This window comes from Rhinolophus hipposideros, assembly GCF_964194185.1.
Source record: "Rhinolophus hipposideros genome assembly, chromosome: 16".
Taxonomy (NCBI): Eukaryota; Metazoa; Chordata; class Mammalia; order Chiroptera; family Rhinolophidae; genus Rhinolophus; species Rhinolophus hipposideros.
In genome coordinates this window covers 56,224,911-56,245,699 of record NC_138062.1, presented here as the reverse complement: position 1 = coordinate 56,245,699, position 20,789 = coordinate 56,224,911, and the positions used below count along the sequence as shown (strand labels likewise).

General features: G+C 51.5%; 3 protein-coding genes across 5 annotated transcripts in view; 1 reads left to right on the top strand and 2 right to left on the bottom strand.

Annotated features, from left to right (window-relative positions):
- Positions 1-20,789, bottom strand: part of HNRNPM (heterogeneous nuclear ribonucleoprotein M) — a 154,539-nt gene that overhangs the window by 100,757 nt on the left and 32,993 nt on the right. The gene's annotated exons all lie outside the window — the stretch shown is intronic.
- Positions 9,159-19,457, top strand: KANK3 (KN motif and ankyrin repeat domains 3). 3 transcript variants are annotated; one of them, XM_081076061.1, is made up of 13 exons: positions 9,170-9,207; positions 11,690-11,822; positions 12,125-12,186; positions 12,724-12,877; positions 13,003-14,280; positions 14,358-14,457; positions 14,666-14,869; positions 14,969-15,053; positions 15,541-15,757; positions 17,924-18,066; positions 18,149-18,349; positions 18,437-18,535; positions 19,240-19,454. In XM_081076061.1, exons 4-13 carry the CDS (start codon positions 12,871-12,873, stop codon positions 19,315-19,317), a joined length of 2,412 nt encoding a protein of 803 aa, XP_080932187.1. In that variant the 5' UTR covers positions 9,170-9,207; positions 11,690-11,822; positions 12,125-12,186; positions 12,724-12,870; the 3' UTR covers positions 19,318-19,454. The 3 variants fall into 3 exon arrangements, 2 of the variants coding, with proteins under 2 accessions (XP_080932186.1, XP_080932187.1); XR_013995083.1 differs by lacking the exon at positions 12,724-12,877 and having other exon boundaries at positions 9,159-9,207; positions 18,149-18,275; positions 19,240-19,457; XM_081076060.1 differs by lacking the exon at positions 12,724-12,877 and having other exon boundaries at positions 9,159-9,207.
- On the bottom strand, positions 19,621-20,784 carry RPS28 (ribosomal protein S28). Its single transcript, XM_081076270.1, has 4 exons — positions 20,652-20,784; positions 20,510-20,557; positions 19,885-20,018; positions 19,621-19,700 (listed from the first exon to the last, which is right to left on the bottom strand). The coding sequence occupies exons 1-3, from the start codon at positions 20,688-20,690 to the stop codon at positions 19,896-19,898; spliced, it is 210 nt and encodes a 69-aa protein (XP_080932396.1). The 5' UTR covers positions 20,691-20,784; the 3' UTR covers positions 19,621-19,700; positions 19,885-19,895.

Below are 20,789 nucleotides of genomic sequence, written 5' to 3'. Positions count from 1 at the left end.
AATGCCTTCACAGGTGTTCCGCGGACAAGCGCTGCTCCTGGGGATTTGGCCGAAGGAGAAGCGCCCCCTCGTGGAGGATCTGAAAGCCGCTCTTATGCGTTCCTTGCCCTAGTGGGCTCCTGATGACTGAGCGCTTGCATGCGCGACTCCTGAGCACAGAAGGGCACCCGAGGTGGCTTCGAAGTCTTGTCCTAGAAGATGAGAGATTCAGAGGAGAAGCCAAAGGGAAGATATGGAGATCATGAGTAGCAACTTTCCTCCTTTTTTCAGTCCATTTCATTTATTTAACAGCAATTCATTTAAGTTATTTAATAAATATTTAATTTAGTTGTCATGCTTTTTTAACTTCCTTTCATCTGGAACACTCTTCCTCCTTTTAAAAAAAACACAACATTTTCTTTTTAATTGGGGAATATTCGGAAACAGTGTGTTTCTCCAGGGGGCATCAGCTCCAAGTCGTCGTCCTTCAATCTAGTTGTGGAGGGCGCAGCTCAGCTTCAAGTTCAGTCGCCGTTTTCAATCTTTAGTTGCAGGGGCGCAGCCCACCATCCCATGCGGGAATTGAACCTCAACCTTGTTGTTGAGAGCTCGCACTCTAACCAACTGAGCCATCGGCCGCCCGTCCTGAAGCTCAGCTGCAGCTTTTTGTCTTCAATCTAGTTGTGGAAGGTGCAGCTCAGTGGCCCATGTGGGAATCGAACTGGCAACCCTGTTGTTCAGAGCTCGCGCTGTAACCAACTGAGCCATCCTGCTGCCCCTCTTCCTCCTTTCTTTGTCCATGATACTGAGATTTTTGAAGGTTATAGGCCATTTTGTAGAATGGTCCTGTTTGGTTTTGTCTGACTTTTCCTCATGATTAGATTCAGGTTACCCCTCTTTGGGAGGAATACCACCAAGATGATGGTGTGTCCTTTGTGCCTTAGGTCGGGATGCACATGATAGCCACTTGCACCGTTACTGGTCATTTTCACTATGCTCACTTGGTAAAAGCCCTGTCTGTGTTTCCTCTGTAAAATTAGTGTTTCCTTTTGTAACTAATATGTGTCTTATAGGCAGATTTATTGATGCTATGCCTGTTTCTCCTGAAACTTTCACCTCCTAGTTTCAGTATCCATTGATGATTCTTGCCTGAATCAATTGTCCTGATTGGTGGCTTTTAGTAATTGTTTTAAATAAATACTGCATAAGGACTGTTAAACAAACACGCCACTCACCCACGCCCCGCCCCCCAAAAAAACTTTCACAGTTGAAAGCTTTTCTAAAAGAAAGGGTTTATTGAGCCCTAGCCAGAAAAAAGACCAGGTCCTGGGGTGTGCAGTCTAAACTACAAGTATCAGAGCGAGGTGGAGAAGACAAGCAGGTCCACTGTTCTGGAGGAGAGGGCTACTTTTTATACATTGTTCGGGGAAGAAAGGTGTAAGTTGTTTTGGAAGAATTTATGTTGGTTACAGATAAGGGGGCGGGAGAAGGTGAAGGAGGGGCAGTTCTATGATACGGGCACAGTCCCTAAGAAAGCAATATTTGCTACTTTTGAATGGTTACAGGCAACTCCTGAAATTTCATGCATATGCAGGTTGCCTAGTGTCTGGTCTTTGGCGAATAAGACGCCTGGAGGTTGATTCAAAGCTCCAACATACTCTCAGGAATGTGAGCGGTCTTTTGTTAGCTGGTCCACAGCTATTAACTGGTTAACTAGTCTTGTGTCTTTCTCTCATTCTCTGGTTGCTATTACTTAATTTAGAACGTTTCAGAATTTTTCTCGTGTCAAGGCAAAAGTCTGCTTTTAACATATGTCAGGTGTAAAGACTAACCATGAAACACACATCTGTGTAAATTTCAACTAGGCTAAGAAAGACATATGAGAACATGTGAAACTCCAGTAAGCTCCTGCCTTGGAGAGAGACATACATTGTTCAAAGCTGAGGGGTGGGTGGCAGGAGGACAGTAGAGAGCCTGGGAAGGTAGGGTCTTGGATTAACTAAACACGGAGACAGGAATGAATTCCAGAGCTATTTCTGGTGGTGAAACTAACAGGATGTACACCACCCAGATTAAGAGCCTGGGGAGGAAGGTGGAGTGTGTCACTAGGGACCGAGTGGAAAGACATGCTGCCTTTGGAAGCCCCCAACACGCGGCAGTCAGCCCTCAGGGTCAGGGGTGTGAGGAGTGATGAGCAGCCACAGCCTCTCTGGGGGCAGCTGGGCATTCCAGACCGGGGTGGGAGCTGCTACGGAGTTTCCAGGAGGCCCTTGAACTGGCGAAGGGCCTGAAAGTGGCTCCAAAGGGTTCACGTGAGTCCTGGAGTGGCCGGGAGACTCTCTCTCTCTTCTCCTGTGGCTCAAGCCTCAGTGTGGGACAGGGTGGGACAGAGAAGGGTCACATTTTCTACCCTGAACTGTATTAAGAATCGGTGTGTGTGTGTGTGGGGGGGGGTTATTTAAGAGGCCTCAGATAATTGTATCTCTTCCCCTCACCCACCCAAAGTTCCTTCTCCCTGGTCCACATCTCCACCCTCGCTGGCTAGGCTGGGACACTCTTCCAGGGCCCTTCAGAAATCCTTGGTCTGCATGGACCTCAAATTTACCTTTCTCTCCTTTCATTCAGTGAACAAGTATTTATTGAGCACTTCTTGTGTGCCAAGCATTGTTCAAGGCTCTGGCGACCAGGTAGTAAAGAAGACAGACAAAAGTCTTACCCATGTGGTGCTGACATTCCAGTGAGGAAAACACAGACATATATAGGTAAGAAGGTTACAAGTGCTAAGAAAAAACATAGCGCAGGTTAAGAGGGGTCTTGAGTGGAGAAAGGGGCCAGGGCAGCCCCATTGTGACATCTGAGCAAAGATCAGAAGAGGTGAGGAGGAAGTCATGTGGATGTGGACGGGAAGAGCATTCCAGGGTGATGGAGCGGCAGGTGAAAAGGCCCTGAGGCAGGCCTGTGTTTGGTAGAACAGAATGAATTGGGAGGAGAGTGGGAGGAGAAAGGAGGGAAAGAAGTGACAGAAACAGGTCGTACAAGGTCTTGTGGGCCACTGTAAGGATTTCGGTTCTTACACTAAGGGAGGTGCAAGATCTGAGAAGGTTGGAACTGAGGAAGGACAATGACTTTGACCCCAAACTGGTCCCTCCTTCATCACTTAGCCTAGTTACAGCTCCATCCAGACTGGAACCCTGTCTTTCTCACCTCCCAAGTCTCACCTCCGTCTGGTTTCTCTCCCACCTCTACTTCCATCTCTCAAATCCCCATTTTCATCCCATTCAGTGTTTCTAGAAAAAACAGTACACAACAAATGAACACAAATACACAATACCAATAGCATTCCAATATGACAAAAGCCGCCAGTTAGGAAAACACAGGGAACAGAGCTTCTGTCTACAAAAGCAGCCATCTCTCCCCAAAGAGAGAATAACCCGAAGGAGAAGGATGTGTCCTGTTTGAAGAAAACTATAAAATTTTATTAAGAGGTTAACATAAGACTTGGATTAATTAACAGATACATCATGTTTATGGATGAAATAACTGATCTTATTGTTTAATGCCAATTCTTGCCAAATTAATGTATGTTTATTGCAATTTCTACTTTTAAAATTCAATGGACTGAAAATGGATCAAAGAACTAAACTTAAGAGCCAAGACTATAAGACTCTTAGGAGAAACATAATGGGAACCTTCATGACATTGGATTTGGCAATGATTTCTTGGATTTGACACCAAAAGTACAGGCAACAACAGAAAAAAACAGATAAATTGGACTTCATCAAGGTTAAAATTTTATGCATCATAGGACACTGTTAACAGAGTGAAAAGACAACCCACAAAATAGGAGAAAATATACATCTGATAAGGGATTGATATCCACAATATATAAAGAATTCCCACAACTCAACAACAAAAAAACAGTTTAATTCAAAAACAGGCAAAAGAGTTGAACAGATGTTTCTCTAGAGACGATATGTGAATGGCCAGTAAGCACATGAAAAGATGCTCAACGTCACTAATTATTGAGGAAATGCAAATCAAAGCTACAATGAGATCCCACTTCACATCCACTAGGATGGCTATGTTTTTTTAATGGTCAGTTTAGCTTAAATAAACTTATAAAAATTCAAAAAAAATGGAAAATAAGTGTTGACAAGGATATGATCAAACTGGAAACTTGTGCATGGTTGGTGGGAATATAAAATGATGCAGCCACTGTGGAAAAGTTAAATGTAATAAAATGGTAAAAATGATCAATTTTATGTTATGTATATTTTACCACAATAAAAACGTCAATGGAACCTAAGAGCTTCATCTCAAAACTACCCACACCAAGCCATATTTTAATAAAAGTACTGGACTTAAAAGAAAAAAGAATAATACTTTGGGCATCTAGGAAAAAAGAGAAAATGACTTACAAGAGAAACAAAATTAGATTCTCATCAGACTTTTTAATATTATTATTGGGGAAGGGGAACAGGACTTTATTGGGGAACAGTGTGTACTTCTAGGACTTTTTTCCCAAGTCAAGTTGTTGTCCTTTTAATCTTAGTTGTGGAGGGTGCTGTTCAGCTTCAAGTTGTTGTCCTTTCAGTCTTAGTTGTGGAGGGCGCAGCTCAGCTCCAGGTCTAGTTGCCGTTGCTAGTTGCAGGGGGCGCAGCCCACCATCCCTTGTGGGAGTCCAACCGGCAACCTTGTGGTTGAGAGGATGCGCTCCAACCAACTGAGCCATCCGGGAGGCAGCTCAGCTCAAAGAGCCTTGTTCAATTTTAGTTGCAGGGGGCGCAGCCCACCATCCTTTGCGGGACTCGAGGAATTGAACTGACAACCTTGTGGTTAAGAGCCCACTGGCCCATGTGGGAATTGAACCGGTAGCCTTCGGAGTTAGGAGCATGGAGCTCCAACCATCTGAGCCACTGGGCCGGCCCCTTATCAGACTTTTGATAGCAATGCTTTATGCAAGAAGAAAATTGAGTGATATGTTTAAAGCTATTCTAGGAAAGAAAATGAGAGCCAAGGATTTTATATCCAGCAAAACCGAGTTTCAAATAGAAAGGATACAGATTATTATCAACATGTGAGCACTAATGGAATATAGTGTCTTTCCATGAGATCTTCTTGAAGATTCTACTTCAGACAAATGAACAATTAGAAAGACACAAATGTAGGACTGTCAGAGTGTGAAGCATACAGTTGCTTGTAAAACTAAGACTGAAAGGGGATAAAATGGAAAGATTACTGTATATAATGGCAAAATGTGCTCACAGTGTAGATGCAGTACCACTATTTTTAAAAAAGGTTGGAGAATGAGGAGAACATATGCAAAAGATACTTTAAACTGCTTTTGGTCACTTGGTGGTGGTATGGCATTGGCATTGTTTTTTGAGACTGTTGTGTGAGCAATTTTGATAAAAGCAAATGAGTAATTATGAAATATTCTAATTCTGTCTTCTGCACCCTTGAGAACTAGGATTTTTATGGAAGAAAGGAGAAATGGATAGCAGAAGTATTAGTTTCCTATGGCTGCTGTAACAAAGTACCACAGTCTTAGTAACTTAAAAAACACAAATTTATTGTCTTATAGTTCTGAGGTCAGAAGTCTAACATGGGTCTCACCAGGCTAAAGGCAAGATGTCTCAGGGCTGTGATCCTTCTGGAAGCTCGAGGGGAAGAATCCATTTCCTTGTCTTTTCCAGCTTCTGGAGGCACCTGCATTCCCGGGCTGGTGACCCCCCCTTCCAGCAATTACAAGACTCTGACCTCTGCTTCCGTCATTATTTTTCCTTCTGTGACTCTGACCTTTCTGCCAACTCTTATAAGGATCTTTACGATGACACTTGGATACTCCAGAATCACTTCTCCTTCTCAACACTCTTAACAGAATCACATCTGCAAGTCCCTTTTGCCATGTAAGGTCACATATTCATAGGTTCTGGAGATTAGCATGTGGGCTTCTTTGGTGGGATATTATTCTACCTACCACAAAGAGGTTGAATAAAAAGTCATGAAATTGAATTGAAAATATCAAAATGAACTCATAAAATATTTTATATAACATAGAATGTACATATATCTTTATTGTACTTATACATATGTGTATTTTATAACAATATTGTATATTATATATAATATGATATTATGTTTTATATATTTATACATTATATTTCATATATGTTTACATATAAATATATTTATAAATATATTTTATTATAATACATTATACTGTTATACATTATATTATATTATATCATAATCATTATGATATGATATATTTGTATGTCATTATATATTATATTGTAATATAACATAATAATACATTACATTATATTATCATGATACATATGCTATGTATCATAATCATATATGATGTAATATATATATTCCCCCTACTTAGCTCTGTTCACTGAAAAAGTCTAGACACAACAAACACCCCAATAGCAAGCAAGCATTCCTAACACCCAAATTGGTATATTTCCCACTAAAAGAAACCAGAGTTTCTGGCTAGTGCCAGGTCTGGAACAGAATATGTTCAAGATGAGCCTGGAACACCTGGTCATATGCGAGAGCAAGACAACTATCAAAAACTACCAGACTCACTGCAAAAAGTTCCAACCTGCAAAGGCTCCCACTGCCCAGATAGGCCCTTCAGTGAGGGTAAGTGCAAGGGATATGTTTCAATCCATAAGCTCATAATGACGTCAAACATTAACAACAAAAGTCTAATTCATCACCTTCAGAGGATGGTGGGGAATCCATTCATTATTCTGAAAAATGGTATATAAAGTGAATGAATGGGACCAAATATACGGTGATGAAAAGAGAACTGACTCTGGGTGGTGAACATACAATGTGATTTATAGATGATGTATTGCAGAATTGTCCACCTGAAATCTATGTAATTTCACTAACAATTGTCACCTCAATAAACTTTAATAAACAAACAAACAAATAAATAAATGAAAGAAGGAAGCACTTATTGCTTTTCCTACAGGAATTTCTACTGTGTAACCACATAGGACATAAGCGGAAGCATCTGGCAAAGGAAGAATTTTGGCTAATAAATGGGGAAGAAATGCTGGAGGAAGGTCACTGTTTTGCAACCCTCAATGGCTGCTGGCCTCAGGCAAGAAGGGACAGTCACAAACAGTATGAGCCTCCTGGTGAAAGGACATAACACCACCCACAGTGGGGCCAAAGGAATCAAATCTGAGTCTGATCCCAGTTCTAGAACAAACTGCCAATTTGCAGGGCGTATGGAGGACAGCAACATACTGAACTGCTGTGTCACGAGTGTGGAATCAGCAACACCCCGACCATGGGAAACGTTTCAGGACAAACAGCCTGAGTTGTGCAATTGATTTATCCTAAGGAAAGTAAGGGCATGGAGGGTGAACCTGTGAATTAACAGCAACTTGAAAGACATGTCATTTTCTTTTTAAATGGGCAAGACTAAACTACAGTGTCTAGAGATTCACATTTGGGTGATAAACTATTCAGAAATGCAAGGCAGTGACTACTACAAGAAGTCACAATAGCGGTTACTTTGTGGAGTAAGGAGGCAGCTGTGATTGGGGCGGGGTGCATAGAGGGGTTTCTCCGTGGCTGGCAATGTGTTGATATGAGTGGGGGTTACAATTATGTTCACTTCCCAGCTGGGTTTCTCAATCTCAGCACTTTCCACATTCAGGCCAAATAATCTTTTGTTGCGGGGGGCTGCCCAGTGCACTGTAGGATGTTTAGCAGCATTCCTGGCCCCCACCCACTAGATGCCAAAAACAGCCCTACCCCCACTTCATCATGACAACCAAAAATGTCTCCAGATATTGCCATATGTCCCCCAAAGGGCAAAATCACCCTGGTTGAGAATCTCCCTTCAGTACTCCTTAACTAATTCATTTATTTGATGTGATTTCTTGAGTCTGGCTCTGTGTGTATGTGCATTTTATTTCACAATAAAAACATTTTAAATATTCCAATGGAGTTTTCATGGGGAAACGCGACAGAATTCTACACACAGTTCATTGCAAGAAAAAGAAAGAATGGAAATCACCCAGGAGTTTTGTAAAAAGAGGAATATCAGATATTTAAATATATTCTAAAGTTACAGTAGTTAAAGCAGAGTGGCACTGGGACAAATAGAGGCAGGGAATTTGCTATACAATAACCTGCCTCTGGATGGATTCCATTTGATCAGTAAAGTGTGAGCTGCTTCAGATGCTTTCTGCCTGTCCCTCCAGCTCCCCTCCCTGATCTGCAAACAACACACTGACCTGCAAACAAAGTCCCCCAGGGGTGGAACTTCCTACTTCTTTTCCTTTGCATATGCAGTTTCTACTATTTGGAGCATCCTTCCTTAACTGTCACCCCTGTAGGTTGCTTCCCCACACCCTCCAGGTCAGGGATTTGCCCCTCCTTTCTCATCCCATAGACTTCAACTCCCACCAGTCACCCCCTTACAATAAACTTCAGCTTGAAAATCTGTCTCTGCCTCTCAGCTTTGAGATCTGGGATGGCAGGGATTGTGTCCCCTCAGGGACCTACACAGTGCACAGTACACAGTAGGTGCTCAACAGATGCTCAAATAATCAGGTAAAAAAACAATCTGTACAGTCACGTTAGATCATAATATATTCCAAATGGGTTAAAATGTTGAATGTAATTTTAAATCATTCTTTCAGCAAACACTTATTAAGCACCTACTATGGGCCCAGGGCACTGGATAAAAAAATGAACAAAATCAATCAGTTTCCTGTCCTTAACGTGCTGACTCCACTGGGAGAGACATGTGCATGGAAGACATTCAGGAAGGTGGAACAGCAAAAGCAAAGACCCGGCCACGGCAAACATCAGGTCCGGGTACGTCACCCAGGCACTGGGACATGAGCGTCGTTCTTCCAGATTCCACCCAAAGCATCTTCCAAATACACAAACCTTCCCAGTGGCTCTCCTGCTCAGAGACTTTCCACGGGTCTCTAGTGTCCCATGCATCAAATCCAAGCCTGCGCTCCGCCCTGCCTGCTCTCAGGGACTGTCACTCAAAGCCCCGCCCCCAGATACGTCCCACATTCTCGGTAACGGCTCACCTTGCCTCACCATTGGACACTTTGGAGAGTGTTGGGCGTTGGTTGGCTGGAGTGACCGTCAATTGGCGTCAAGGCCTTAATAACCCGTCCCCGAGCTTCGAGGGGGCGGGCTCCGATGCGGGCGCGGCGGGGGCTGCGGCTTCAGGTAAAGCGCCCGCTTGCCGGGCACCCATGCGGGTCCTAGGGGGATCAGGGGACACCCCGGGAAGGGCCGCTGCGCTTCCAGCCCCTCTGCGGACGCAGCGCTCTGCGACGGGGCGGACGCCGTGTCCTCCGTCTGGGACCCCACCCACGCTGAGAGCCCCAGGTGGGCCGTGAGCAGAGTGGGGGGCTCTGGATTCGTGAGATCGCCCTCTCCCCGCCCTTCAGGAGTCACATGGGGGGCTTGTTCGCTCCCTACCTCCCCAACCGACTCCGGGACCGTTTCCCGGCGTCCCTCCCGGACAGTTTGGGGACCCGAATCCAGTCCTTCGTGGTGGACCTGGGTGTGTGTGTGTGGGGGGGCGGGGGGGTGATACGGAAATGGTGTTGCGGGGAGGGACGGACGGCCCCCGGGCCCGCAGACAATGGGCAGCGGATGGAACCGCCCAGCGGCGTTTCCTGTAGGAAACTGCTCTGTCCTCTGCGAGGCCGTCCTGGGGGCGCGGTGAGAGGGTGGTGGATGCTGACCTGAGTACCTCTCCCTCCCACCATCATCAGCGTCCACCCCCATCTCAGGAGTCTGAGAGTCCAGCCCCAAAGTTAGGGGGTGCCACAAGCAGGACCTCAAACCAGAAAGACGTCCCCTACCCTGGACCGGGATCCGCACTGCCCGCCGCGTCCCCCACCACTCAGATTTCGTGATTACAGCTCCGAGTCTTAAAATAGTTCCTGGGGCGGGAGTGGGGGCGTATGGAGTCGGCTCTGACGGCCTAATGAGGGGGCGCCAGACGAGGATCCGTGACAGCTCAGGCAGGGAGCTCAGGCGAGAGTCGGCAGCTGGGTGCCCCCATTCCCCATTGCAGGATGTAAGCCCGCTCCACCCTTCAGGGACACACGCGGGGACAGGCATGAGTGCAGGCTGGGAGGGTTGGAGAGGGGAGGGCTGTTTCTAGAAGACCATCAAGTGAAGTGGCCAATGCAGAAACACTAGTAAAGCTGCCTGGATTCAAATCCTGCCTTTGCCTATATGTGACTTGGGAGAGTCACTTAATCTGTGTCTCAGTTTCTCCACCTGTAAAATGGGGGAAAAGAGAATGATAGTAAGGGAACGTACTTCAGAGGGTTTAGTTAGGTTTTTCTTTTTAAGTTAAAACCCATAAATTGCTTAGAAGTTGGTCTATAGAAAATGGAAAAAAAGTGTTGTTTTTATTATTATTTGCCATTCTTGAAGCATGCACCCATTTCTCAGCCCAGCCTCTGGGCCCGTAGTCAGAGCTGGTTTGGGTCTTAGGGATGGCCCACAGCTGTTTTTTGAGTTCCCAGCATTTCGGATTTGGGTATTACCAGGTCACCTGGGGAGGGGACTGACCCCACTGAGTCACACAGCCAGCTGTGTGTGAGGCAGGCCCTGACCCCTAAGTTCCCACCCAGGCTTTTTCCACGACCCAACTGTTCTCTGGTAGTTTCCTAAAAACAAGTCCTGAGAGGCACCGGCTGTCCTCCGTAATGACCAGTTGCCCTCTGACCTGCAGTCTCTCAGCAGCCGGTGTGGAGGGAGAGGAAACAGCTGCTTCAGGACTAGAAGGGGCCCTGCCTGGCCTTCGGGGGGGGGGGGGTGCGGGAGGTCAAGGATCCAGGCTGGGAGGGTCCCACCAGTAGTGGAGCAGGGTGAATCAGGTGGACGGCTGGGTGCTCAGTGACTGGTTGGTATCAGGCATGCAGGTGGTCGTCAGGAGTGCAAGAGCTGAAAGGGGTGACCAGGAAGGTTGCCAGCTGATTGGGACAGATTAGCAGTGGGTCAGTAATAGTACAGATTGGGTCTGGCAGGCACCTGCCAGTGGAGGGCTGGACAGGCAAGGGGTCCCCAGAAGATGAGCGGAGCCCAATCTGTAGATGTTTCCCACAGGCAATCAACTTAATTGCTTCATGTCTAGTTTCCCCATTTGGAAAATGTGAATAATAATATATACCTTACATGATTATATGGGGTTACATTTAATCAGGCAGGACATACAGTAGGCACTTAATACAAGAAGTTTGCCCTTCCTTAAAGGTTTTTCATGTGGACTCTTAAAGCCCTATTTTTCTCACCCTGTGCTTGCTGAATCAAAGTTCTGGACTCAATATTTGTCCTTGTTAAATATCACATTGTTAGATGTGGCCTAATTTCCCTGTTTCTTAGCTCCTCCATCATGTCACCTGAAGAGTTACTCTCCCTCCAGCCCAGGCATGGTCACAGCTTTGACTACCTAGGTGTTTGTGGTTCCATTTCAAGCTCTTACAAGTCCCTGTGGCATTCCACTAGAGACATTCCAGGGGGGACAGGTATCCGTTGATTTGTATTCTTGGAGTATCTGGTCCACAATTCCATCTTTCCTACAAGGGTCTCACAACTGACCTTGGTAAAAAATCATATGCACAAGTATATCTTGTTTGCATTTGTCTAAGGAAAAAAATTCAAGTGTTGTTTGTTTTTTAATCTGCAGAATCTGAGAAGATGAGTTCTTAATGAGCCCATGAAGGGCTTCCAACTCTTGCTTCCTCTTCTGAAGATTCACATTCCACTACTTTGAGCATTAATTTCTGATTTTCTCCAGGGACTGACAGAAAACGCAGCAGGTCTGAAATGACACCCACCCCCACCCTGGTCCCCAGCTATTCTTGTTCTCTTGATCACTTTCCCCTCTTGTTTTGATGCCTTTCCTGCCTCCTCTTGTCCAGCAGGCTGAGGTTTGGCACCTGGGGGTCCCCATATTCATTTATTCAAAAGTTTCAAGGCCTCTTGAGGGAGGAGGGAAAAGAGAACATGGTATGTGGGGGTAGGTAGCTCGACTCTGTTTACTCACTCAGAATCCAGGCAGTCCCCAGAGGGACAGGGCCTGCCTGACTCTACCCTCATCCCCTTTGGGGGTCTTTTTCAGGGTGTGTCTGGTGGCTACTCCAGGAAACATGGCCAAGTTTGCCCTGAATCAGAACCTGCCTGGTGAGTGTGCAAAATGGGATACATGTGTGCATAGACCCAAACTTCGTGCCAGTGTATGGACACAGCCTTGCAGTTCCCTCCTTTGCATGGTGGCCACAGGGCCCTTTCTAAAGGTCCATAAGGCTAATATTTTGGCACTGCTTAACACCCTCCTGTACCACCCTACGGCATGCGGAATATAATCCAACTCCTCATGGTGGCCCAGGAGGCCCCCCACTGCCTGGCCCCAGCCCACCTCTCCTACTCTCTCCTCTCCCTTTCCTCACTGCTCTGTACACCCTCCCCTCCACCCTTCTGTTACTCCAGCCCACCCTGCTCACTCCACCCCAAGGCCTTTGCATCAGCTGTTTTCTTTTAGGGTCCTTCTGACCCCAGCTGATTTCTCCTCATCGTTCAGGGCTCAACTGATAAGTTCCCTCGGCAGGTTCTGACAACAAAAGCCAAAGTCATGCCTCCTCCAGTTACTCTATATTTCATCTTATGATTGCCCGAAGCACCATTTGTAGTGATCGTGTTTATTTTTCTGTCTCCTACAAGGCGGCAGGGATGTTGTCTATCTTGTTCGCTGCGGTGTGCCCAGCTCCTAGAAAAGTGCTTGGCACACCGTAGGCGCTCAATAAACGCGTGTTTGCGTGATTATTTGGGCGCAGATAGGCATTTGAGCCTCGGGTGTACCTGTGAGCAATGGCAGGTATGGAGTTTGGTGCAGGTGGAGCCCGGCAGGTGTGTCGTGGTGGGGTGGGGAACGCGCTCGGTTTGTACGTTCGTTCCCGGGTCCCCCTGTTCTGACACCCCTCATGCCCGTCATGCCCGCAGACCTGGGCGACTCTCGCCTGTGCCCCGGCCCGATCGGGGGCTCCCGCAGCCCGAGCTCGCCATACGCGGTGGAGACGCCCTATGGCTTCCACTTGGACCTGGACTTCCTCAAGTACGTGGAGGAGCTGGAGCGCGGCCCGGTCGCCCGCCGCGCTCCCGGTCCCCCGCCGGCGCGCCGTCCCCGCGCACCCCGGGCCAGTCTCGCGGGCGCGCGCAGCCCAGGGGCCTGGACATCCAGCGAGTCCCTGGCTAGCGATGACGGAGGAGCGTCGGGCGCACTCTCCCCGGGCGCGCCCTCGGGGTTCCTGGTGCTGCCGCCGCTGTCGCCACGAACGCCGGTGCGCAACCCGCGCGTGGAGGACACACTCCTGGAGACTAGCCGGCGGCTGGAGCTGGCGCAGGCACACGAGCGCGCGCGCAGCCCTCGCGAGTCCGGCCGCAGCAGCCCAGCCCTAGGCTCCGCCCCCCATCCCGCCCCTGCCTCGCCCGGGCCGGTGCAACTGCAGCTGGTGCGCGAGCAAATGGCCGCGGCGCTGCGGCGCCTGCGCGAGCTCGAGGACCAGGCGCGCGCGCTCCCGGAGCTGCAGGAGCAGGTGCGCGCGCTGCGCGCTGAGAAGGCGCGGCTGCTGGCTGGGCACCCGCAGCCAGACACCGACGGGGAGACCGAGGCGCGCCCGGACAAGCTCGCTCAGCTGCGGCGGCTCACCGAACGCCTGGCCACCTCCGAGCGCGGCGTTCGCGCCAGGGCCAGCCCCCGGGCCAACGGCCCGGACGAGGAGGCTCCGAGGCGCAGCGATGGCGCACTCCAGGTCGACAGGGCGGCGGAGACTCCCTCTGGGTCGCCCCAGACGCGGGATGCGGGAACCCAGGCCGTACTGGGGACCCAAGAGGCGGGATCCCAGGCAGTACCGGAGATCCGGGAGGCCAGCGTGGAGGCGGCTCCCGAGACCTTTGAGGCGGACGCGTGGGTGACCGAGGCGCTGCTGGGGCTGCCCGCCGCCGCCGAGCGCGAGCTGGAGCTGCTGCGCAGCAGCCTGGAGCACCAGCGCGGGGTGAGCGAGCTCCTGCGGGGCCGGCTGCGAGAGCTGGAGGAGGCCCGCGAGACTGCGGAGGAGGAGGAGGCGGCGGCGGCCCCACTTCAACGGCGCGAGGCTGCCACCCAGACCCCGTGGGATTGTACCGAGAAGGCCACGCAAACCGAGTCCCTCGCGGAGGCCCTTCCCCTAACGCGGAATCCACCTGGACCGGCGGATGGGGACAGGGCCCCGGCGCCCGCTGGTGAGTCCGACCCCTTGCGGAGACCTGGCTTGCTGGCCGCGGAACTCGAATTCAGTGCCTTCATCTATTCCCGGCAGGCATCCTCAAATCCATCATGAAGAGGAGAGACGGTACACCTGGCGCCCAACCCAGCCCGGGACCCAAGAGCCTGCAGTTTGTTGGCGTCCTCAACGGAGAGTGAGCACTTTCCCCTTCCTGGTGGCAGCATCTGCGGGAGCATGGACTGGGGTTTGAATCCCAGCTCTGTCCCTCGCTCGCAGAGTGGTCTTGGCAAGCCTCAGTTTCCTCATCTGGGGAATGGGGACAGCCACCCCCCCCCTCCCCGCAGCTCTGCAGAACAAGCCCAAAGGGGAGGCTCAGCAGATGTCTCCTACGTTGCCCCCAGGTATGAGAGCTCATCCAGCGAGGACGACAGTGACGCCGATAGCGAGGACGGCGTTGCTGAGCCCCCAAGGAGCAGCTCCTCGGGCTCCGGGGACGATAGCGGCGGGGGATCCGAGTCCGGCACTCCCGGGCCTCCCAGCGGCGAGGATGCCCGGGACCGGGAGCCGGAGACTGAGGCAGAACCTCAGCCGGGTGCGCAAGGGAGGTGAGCGGTGCCAGAGACACGGAGTGGGGACAGTTGTTCTCTGTCCAGCCCCGCGTCCCTACCCTAACCCCTCCTAACCTCTCGCGGCCTCTTTGGTAGGTGCGAGCTGAGCCCGCGATTGAGGGAGGCCTGCGCAGCGCTGCAGCGGCAGCTGAGCCGGCCCCGTGGAGTCGTCCGCGACAGCGTGAGTGTGGGGACAGCCCATCACAAATGGCCCGCCAGGGACCTCCCCTGACGTCCTAAGAGAGCATGTCCGGTTTCCTAGAGTTGGGGAAGGGTTCTGCCCTCTGTTCCCTTGCGCCAGGGACCTCCACCAATCCCAGGCTCTCCAAAGGGATTGTCGCACCGGGACTGCGCTGATTTCCCCTGGTTCCCCAAAAAGGCCCCACCCCAAGCGCAGACCCAAGCCCCATGCTCTCTCCGCCTTCCTCAACTCTAGTTCTCTCACAGGCTCTTCCCCAGAGGGGGAAGACCCCTGCCCTCGTGAAGCACACTGACTGTACTCCTGTACCCCCCCTCCAAAGGAGTGCGGCCCCATGGGTCCCCACTTCCCCCCATCCCCCAGACAAGCAGTGACCATCCTCCCCGGCCTGGATTCTCAGCCCCGCCCTCACACCCTCCCTGCCAGCTCACCCGGACCAGCGCTGATGCCTTTCCCCCTGTCCTCGCAGGGCACGGCGCGCCTTGTGGCCCAGGAGTGGTTTCGAATGTCGAGCCAGCGGCGCTCTCCCGCGGAGCCTGTAGCCGGGGTTCTGAATGCGTTGGCGCGCCTGGGACCCGAGCTGCTGGAGTATGTTGTGAACCTGGCAGATGGCAACGGGAACACAGCCCTGCACTACAGCGTGTCCCATGGGAACCTGGCCATCTCCAGCTTGCTGCTGGATACGGGTCAGCATGGAGGAGGGGTGGGCAGGGCACCATGCAATGGCGGGCCATGGAAAGGAGAGCCCGGGCAGGTCTTGGCTGGGAGAACCCGGAGAAGCACGCAGAGAAAGACTGGCCAGGCAGATGGCCCCACCCTTCCTTGGGGGTTACAGGATCCATCGTAGATGCATTGACCTCTCAGAGCGCTGAGCATTCTCTGACCCGACTCTCACTTTGGGGGGGGGGGGGCACAATTTCAGGCTTTGGGATCATGTCGACCTAAATTTAGGGGAGTTATTTAATCTCACCAACCTCAGCTTCCTCATCTGTGAAATGGGGATGCATCACCTCCCTACCACCGGGCAACTGTGGTAACATATTGAACAGCGAGACCTGCGGTAGGTGGTCAGTCAGTGGTTACACCTGTCCCTAAATCTCCAGTCCTGGTGCTCTCCTCTTTCCTCCGCCCCAATGTCCAGTCACCTGCTTCTCCAATCTTGAGTACTCACTGGTCCAGGCTGTGACTACTCTCCTGGGCTGGGACTCCATTCCTAGCTTCACCTGCCTCTTACTGGCTCATCCCCTGCCTTTGGAGCAGATACACAGCCCTAGGTGTTAATGAGCCCCCTGACATGTACTGAGAGCCTACCAGGTACCAATGCAGTGCTGGGGTGGGGGTGGGCCTCTCACATGCAGCTGCTTTCCCCATGGGACTCACAGCAGAGGGGGCAGTGGACAGTAGACAAACTGTCTGCTCACCAAGAGCCCTTCTGGGTGCCCTCCTTCAGGTTTAGTAACCTCTGGGGTTTGTCCTTTGAAGTCCTCGCAAGTTGAATCAGGTCCCCTATACACTCCTTCACCCCCAAACACACAGATCATTCTCATTACTGCAAGTCTTGGTGACCAGAGGAAGAGCACAGCTGCTCAGGGAGCTGGGGCTTGGGAGAGGGGCCAATGTATGAACTTGAAAGATATTTCCTGGGAATCTCCTGCCTTAAAAGGAATTGGGGCTGTGGTAGGTGGCAAGGCAGAAATGCCATCACAAGGGCCCCAAGGCTCTTTGGACCCCCTTATTTTTTATTCCTAATATTCAAACTCCCATTCAGCTTCAACTCCCCAGATGTTGCACTGGACCTTCTGGTTCTCACATTGGTCATCACCAGTATCCCCTATGCCCTTACCTGCTTGCTGCCATGTCAACCTGGCCTCACCCAGAATCCTGAGCCACTCAATCCTCATGTAGGGGCTGTTTCATTTCATGGCTCCAACCTCCAGGATTCAATTCCTTGACCTGCTCCTCTCGTCACCTTGTTCTCTACCCTACATCTGCCTTACACTTGCAAAGGTCACCTAAAGACCCTGATGTCACTGATTATGCCCCTTCCATAACCTCAACACCCAGGACCTTCTCAACTCACCTCCTGATATCTCATTTTGCTGTCTCCTGTTCAACACCAAGTCCTTGGACCTTATGGGACCATTATCCATTGCCCCCACCCCATCTCCTTGGACACAGATATGGGTTTAGGGCCTCCTCTTGATTATGTCTGCAAAACCCCTATTTCCAAATAAGGTCACAGTCACAGTACTAGGGGTTAGGAACATATCTTTTTTGGGGACACAATTCAATATAACAGGCGTGGGGATGGGGAGGATTCCAGAGGAACAGAAGTTAAACAGCAGAACCTCAGAGACCATGACAATGGCCTGTATTCCAGGAGCAATAGGAGATACAGGGTTTCAAATAGGAGACTGAACCAAATTTTTTGATCTTCTTCTGGCTGCTATATGCAAACGAGGGGATTCATACCAAGGTGGACCACTGGCACAGTTCTCTGGAGTAATGGTAGCTTGGTGGGTAGTAGTCATGAAAATATACATCCCTTACTGAGTATCTACGATGTGTCAGGTATCGTTCTAGTTCCTGGGTGATACAGCAAAAAACAAAACCAAGTCCCCAAACCAGTTTGAAGTAGGTGGGGGAAGGCCTCCCTGCGAGATTTGAGCAGAACCCTGAAGTTAAGGGAAGAACCATGTCTCTTGGGGGAAGAGCCTCATAGGCAAAGGGATCAGTCATGACCCATGGTGACTACCCGTTACGCAGATCAACCTGACACTAGGAGAGATGTGAGTGGACCAGGTTGGGCTGGGAGTGTTGGCTCTTCTCAGTTGACTGACCCTCTCTTCCAGGAGTCTGCAAGGTTGACCAACAGAATCGAGCAGGCTACTCAGCCCTCATGTTGGCTGCGCTCACCTCCATGGGGCACAAGGAGGACATGGCTGTGGTCCACAGGCTCTTCCACATGGGTGATGTCAATGCCAAGGCCAGCCAGGTGCGTCGACACCCTCCCTGGCTCCAAGTCCAAGGTCACTTCCACTTCAGGAGCCAACCCTGTCTCCTTCTCCACTCCCCAGACGGGGCAGACAGCCCTCATGCTGGCCATCAGCCACGGCAGGCAGGACATGGTGGCGGCCCTGCTGGAATGTGGGGCAGACGTCAATGTACAAGATGCGGATGGGGCCACAGCACTGATGTGTGCTAGTGAGTATGGGCGCCTGGACACCGTCAGGTTGTTGCTGGCCCAGCCAGGCTGTGATCCTGCCCTCCTGGACAATGTGAGCCACCAATGGGGCTGGTGGGTGGAGGCTGGCAGGGTATCCACACCTTGGCTCAGGGGCCTGATTGTCCCTATTATCCTTCAGGAGGGCACCAGTGCCCTGGCCATGGCCCTGGAGGCTGAGCAGGATGAGGTGGCCGCTCTACTGCACGCCCACCTGAGCTCGAGCCAGCCTAGTCCTCTGGTGAGTGCAGCCCCAGCCCCAAGCAACAAAGCTTTCTAGCAGCACATGGGGGAGATTACCAAGTGGGCCCTAGGAAGACCTCCTTCCTGCCCCCAGGGGAGAACCAGGGATGGGGAAGCTGGGTCTGAATCCCGTATGTGGCTGACACTCCTCCACTTTACAAATCATGAGCCTGAGGCCTGCAGAGGGAAAGTGACATATAATCAAGGAGAGCTATAACTGCCTTTGGACCCTTTGGAGTTAGGCCTGGTGGAGAAAGAGGATGCAGGCTCCCTGCAAGTCACAGAACTTCAGAACTGGAGACTGGACGAGTTTGCCAGCAGCAGGCAGTGAGGGGAACACTCAGTACGTCCCCAAGGGAGAGAGCTTATCCTCAAAAAGCAAATGCCAGGCTATTCTCAGCATTTGCATAATTAAACTCCATCAACCTGCCCATCGTGCTCTCTCCTGTAGAGATGTGGGAAAAGAGGAATGGAGGTCACGTGCCTCTTCCAGGTCAGATGGGGCAGAGGTGGGATTCACACCCGGGCAGCCTGGCTGCACTGTAAAGGGTGGGGTTCCTCCTTAGACAAGACCACAATGGACAGAAACAAGAGCTCTACTAGGTTAGGCATCCCTGAGTCCAAGGGGGCTGAAACCCACAACGTCCTGCCAAGAGACTGTGACAGGAGCCCCCCCACACACACACCTCTCTCTCTCACCAGTCATCCCCTGACTCCCCCACGGCCATGCCTGGTGAAAGAGGAAGCAGTGACAATGGAGAGGACCCTCAGTCTCAGTGAGCAGCCTGGCACAACGGACCCTGATGGGGGAGTGAAGAGATCATTACCCCCAACCCGACCTCAGCCTCGGGTACAGCAGGGTGCACTGTCCAGATGCTAGCTGTGGCCCAACTTCCATCCCTAATAAAACATTCCTAGCTAAACGCGTGTCTTGTTTCAGGGGCATATAAACACACGGTTCCCTCTTCTCAGAAAGAAAATGCCTTGTTGGGGAAGAACCCCCTCAGAGGTTTCCAGAGTGACCACCTGGGTGTTCCACTGGAAGGTTTTATAGACCTAGTGACAACCCAGAAAAAACCTGAGTTTATATACAACACAAACGCTTTATTGACAGTTGAGGATCATCCCTGTAGGCCGAGTGGTGGACCCAAACATCCGGGACCCTGGAAAGAGACCCAAGCACGAGACGCTGGCAGGCCTCCCCCGCCTTGCCAGTTTCTGCAGACCCCTTCTCCATCCCCACCCCCGCCACGGGCCCTCACCCTTGGGCTTGGCAAAGCCTCCCCACCAACAGCTTGGAGTCTAACGGACCGGCTCTCAGTTCCCCCACTCCAGTACTGGACTCACCGGACTTTAATTCAGCGCAGCCTCCGAGCCTCTCGCTCTGACTCTAACAGGGTGAGCACGTCGCCCTCGCGCACCGGGCCCTTCACGTTGCGGATGATGGAGCGGCTCGTATCGTCCATGAATTCCACGCGCACCTACGGGACCCAAGGAGGGCGGGAGGGACGGGAAGGAGCCTGGGGCGGCCACGGACAGGCACCGCGAGGTGGGCACATCTGGACTCGGACGTGCTGGGGCCGGCCCTGAGATACTTAAAAAAGGAAACTGAGGCTGGCTGGCAGGTGGAGCTGGGAAGGAAGGAAGCCCAAATGGGCGGAGACGCGGAGAACAAAGCTCGAGTCCCAGCAGCAGCCCCCGAAGGGGACAGCTGCACTTCTGGGCACGTTCGGAACGGGAACAGGCTCCGCAGGGCGTGGAGCCCCACGGGGGTCGTTGGGGGGGGGGCTGAACCCAGAGAACGAGGTTCGTCGGAGCTCGGACCCGGTTGGCAGGGCCTCGGTTAGGGTTCGGACCCTCGAGGAGCCCTGGGATAAAAGGGACGTCGGTTCTGTGATTCCAACCGGCAGGACCTGGGGAACCTAAGGGGCCACGGCATGGTTCAGACCCGGGGACGCCCCCACCCGCTCACCTGCGTGCACTGTCCCTGGGAGCCGGTCCTGCCCAGCACCTTGGTGACCTGGCGTAAAGAAGTTGGGGTCAGACCCGGCCCGCGCGGCCCCGCTTCCCCCTCCCTCCTTATTCCGGCCCTCAGAACCCGGCCTCCCTCTCACCCTGGCTAGTTTGATAGGTTGCACACGGCTCGTGTCCATGATGGCGGCGCGGCGGCAGTCGGCGGAGAGGAGTCACGTGCTTTAGGAAGAGCTTTTATACAACGTCCTAGCCCCGCCCTTCCGCACTCTCGCGAGACC

Bases quoted from the DNA above. Each gene is read 5' to 3' on its own strand.
- KANK3 (XM_081076060.1), top strand. From the start codon at position 12,153: ATGGCCAAGTTTGCCCTGAATCAGAACCTGCCTG. The intron at 15,758-17,923 runs GTCAGCATGGAG...CCTCTCTTCCAG, and splicing joins CAGCTTGCTGCTGGATACGG to GAGTCTGCAAGGTTGACCAA. The intron at 18,067-18,148 runs GTGCGTCGACAC...TCCACTCCCCAG, and splicing joins TCAATGCCAAGGCCAGCCAG to ACGGGGCAGACAGCCCTCAT.
- RPS28 (XM_081076270.1), bottom strand. From the start codon at position 20,690: ATGGACACGAGCCGTGTGCAACCTATCAAACTAGCCAGG. The intron at 20,558-20,651 runs GTGAGAGGGAGG...TCTTTACGCCAG, and splicing joins AACCTATCAAACTAGCCAGG to GTCACCAAGGTGCTGGGCAG. The intron at 20,019-20,509 runs GTGAGCGGGTGG...TGGGTCCCGTAG, and splicing joins CCCAGGGACAGTGCACGCAG to GTGCGCGTGGAATTCATGGA.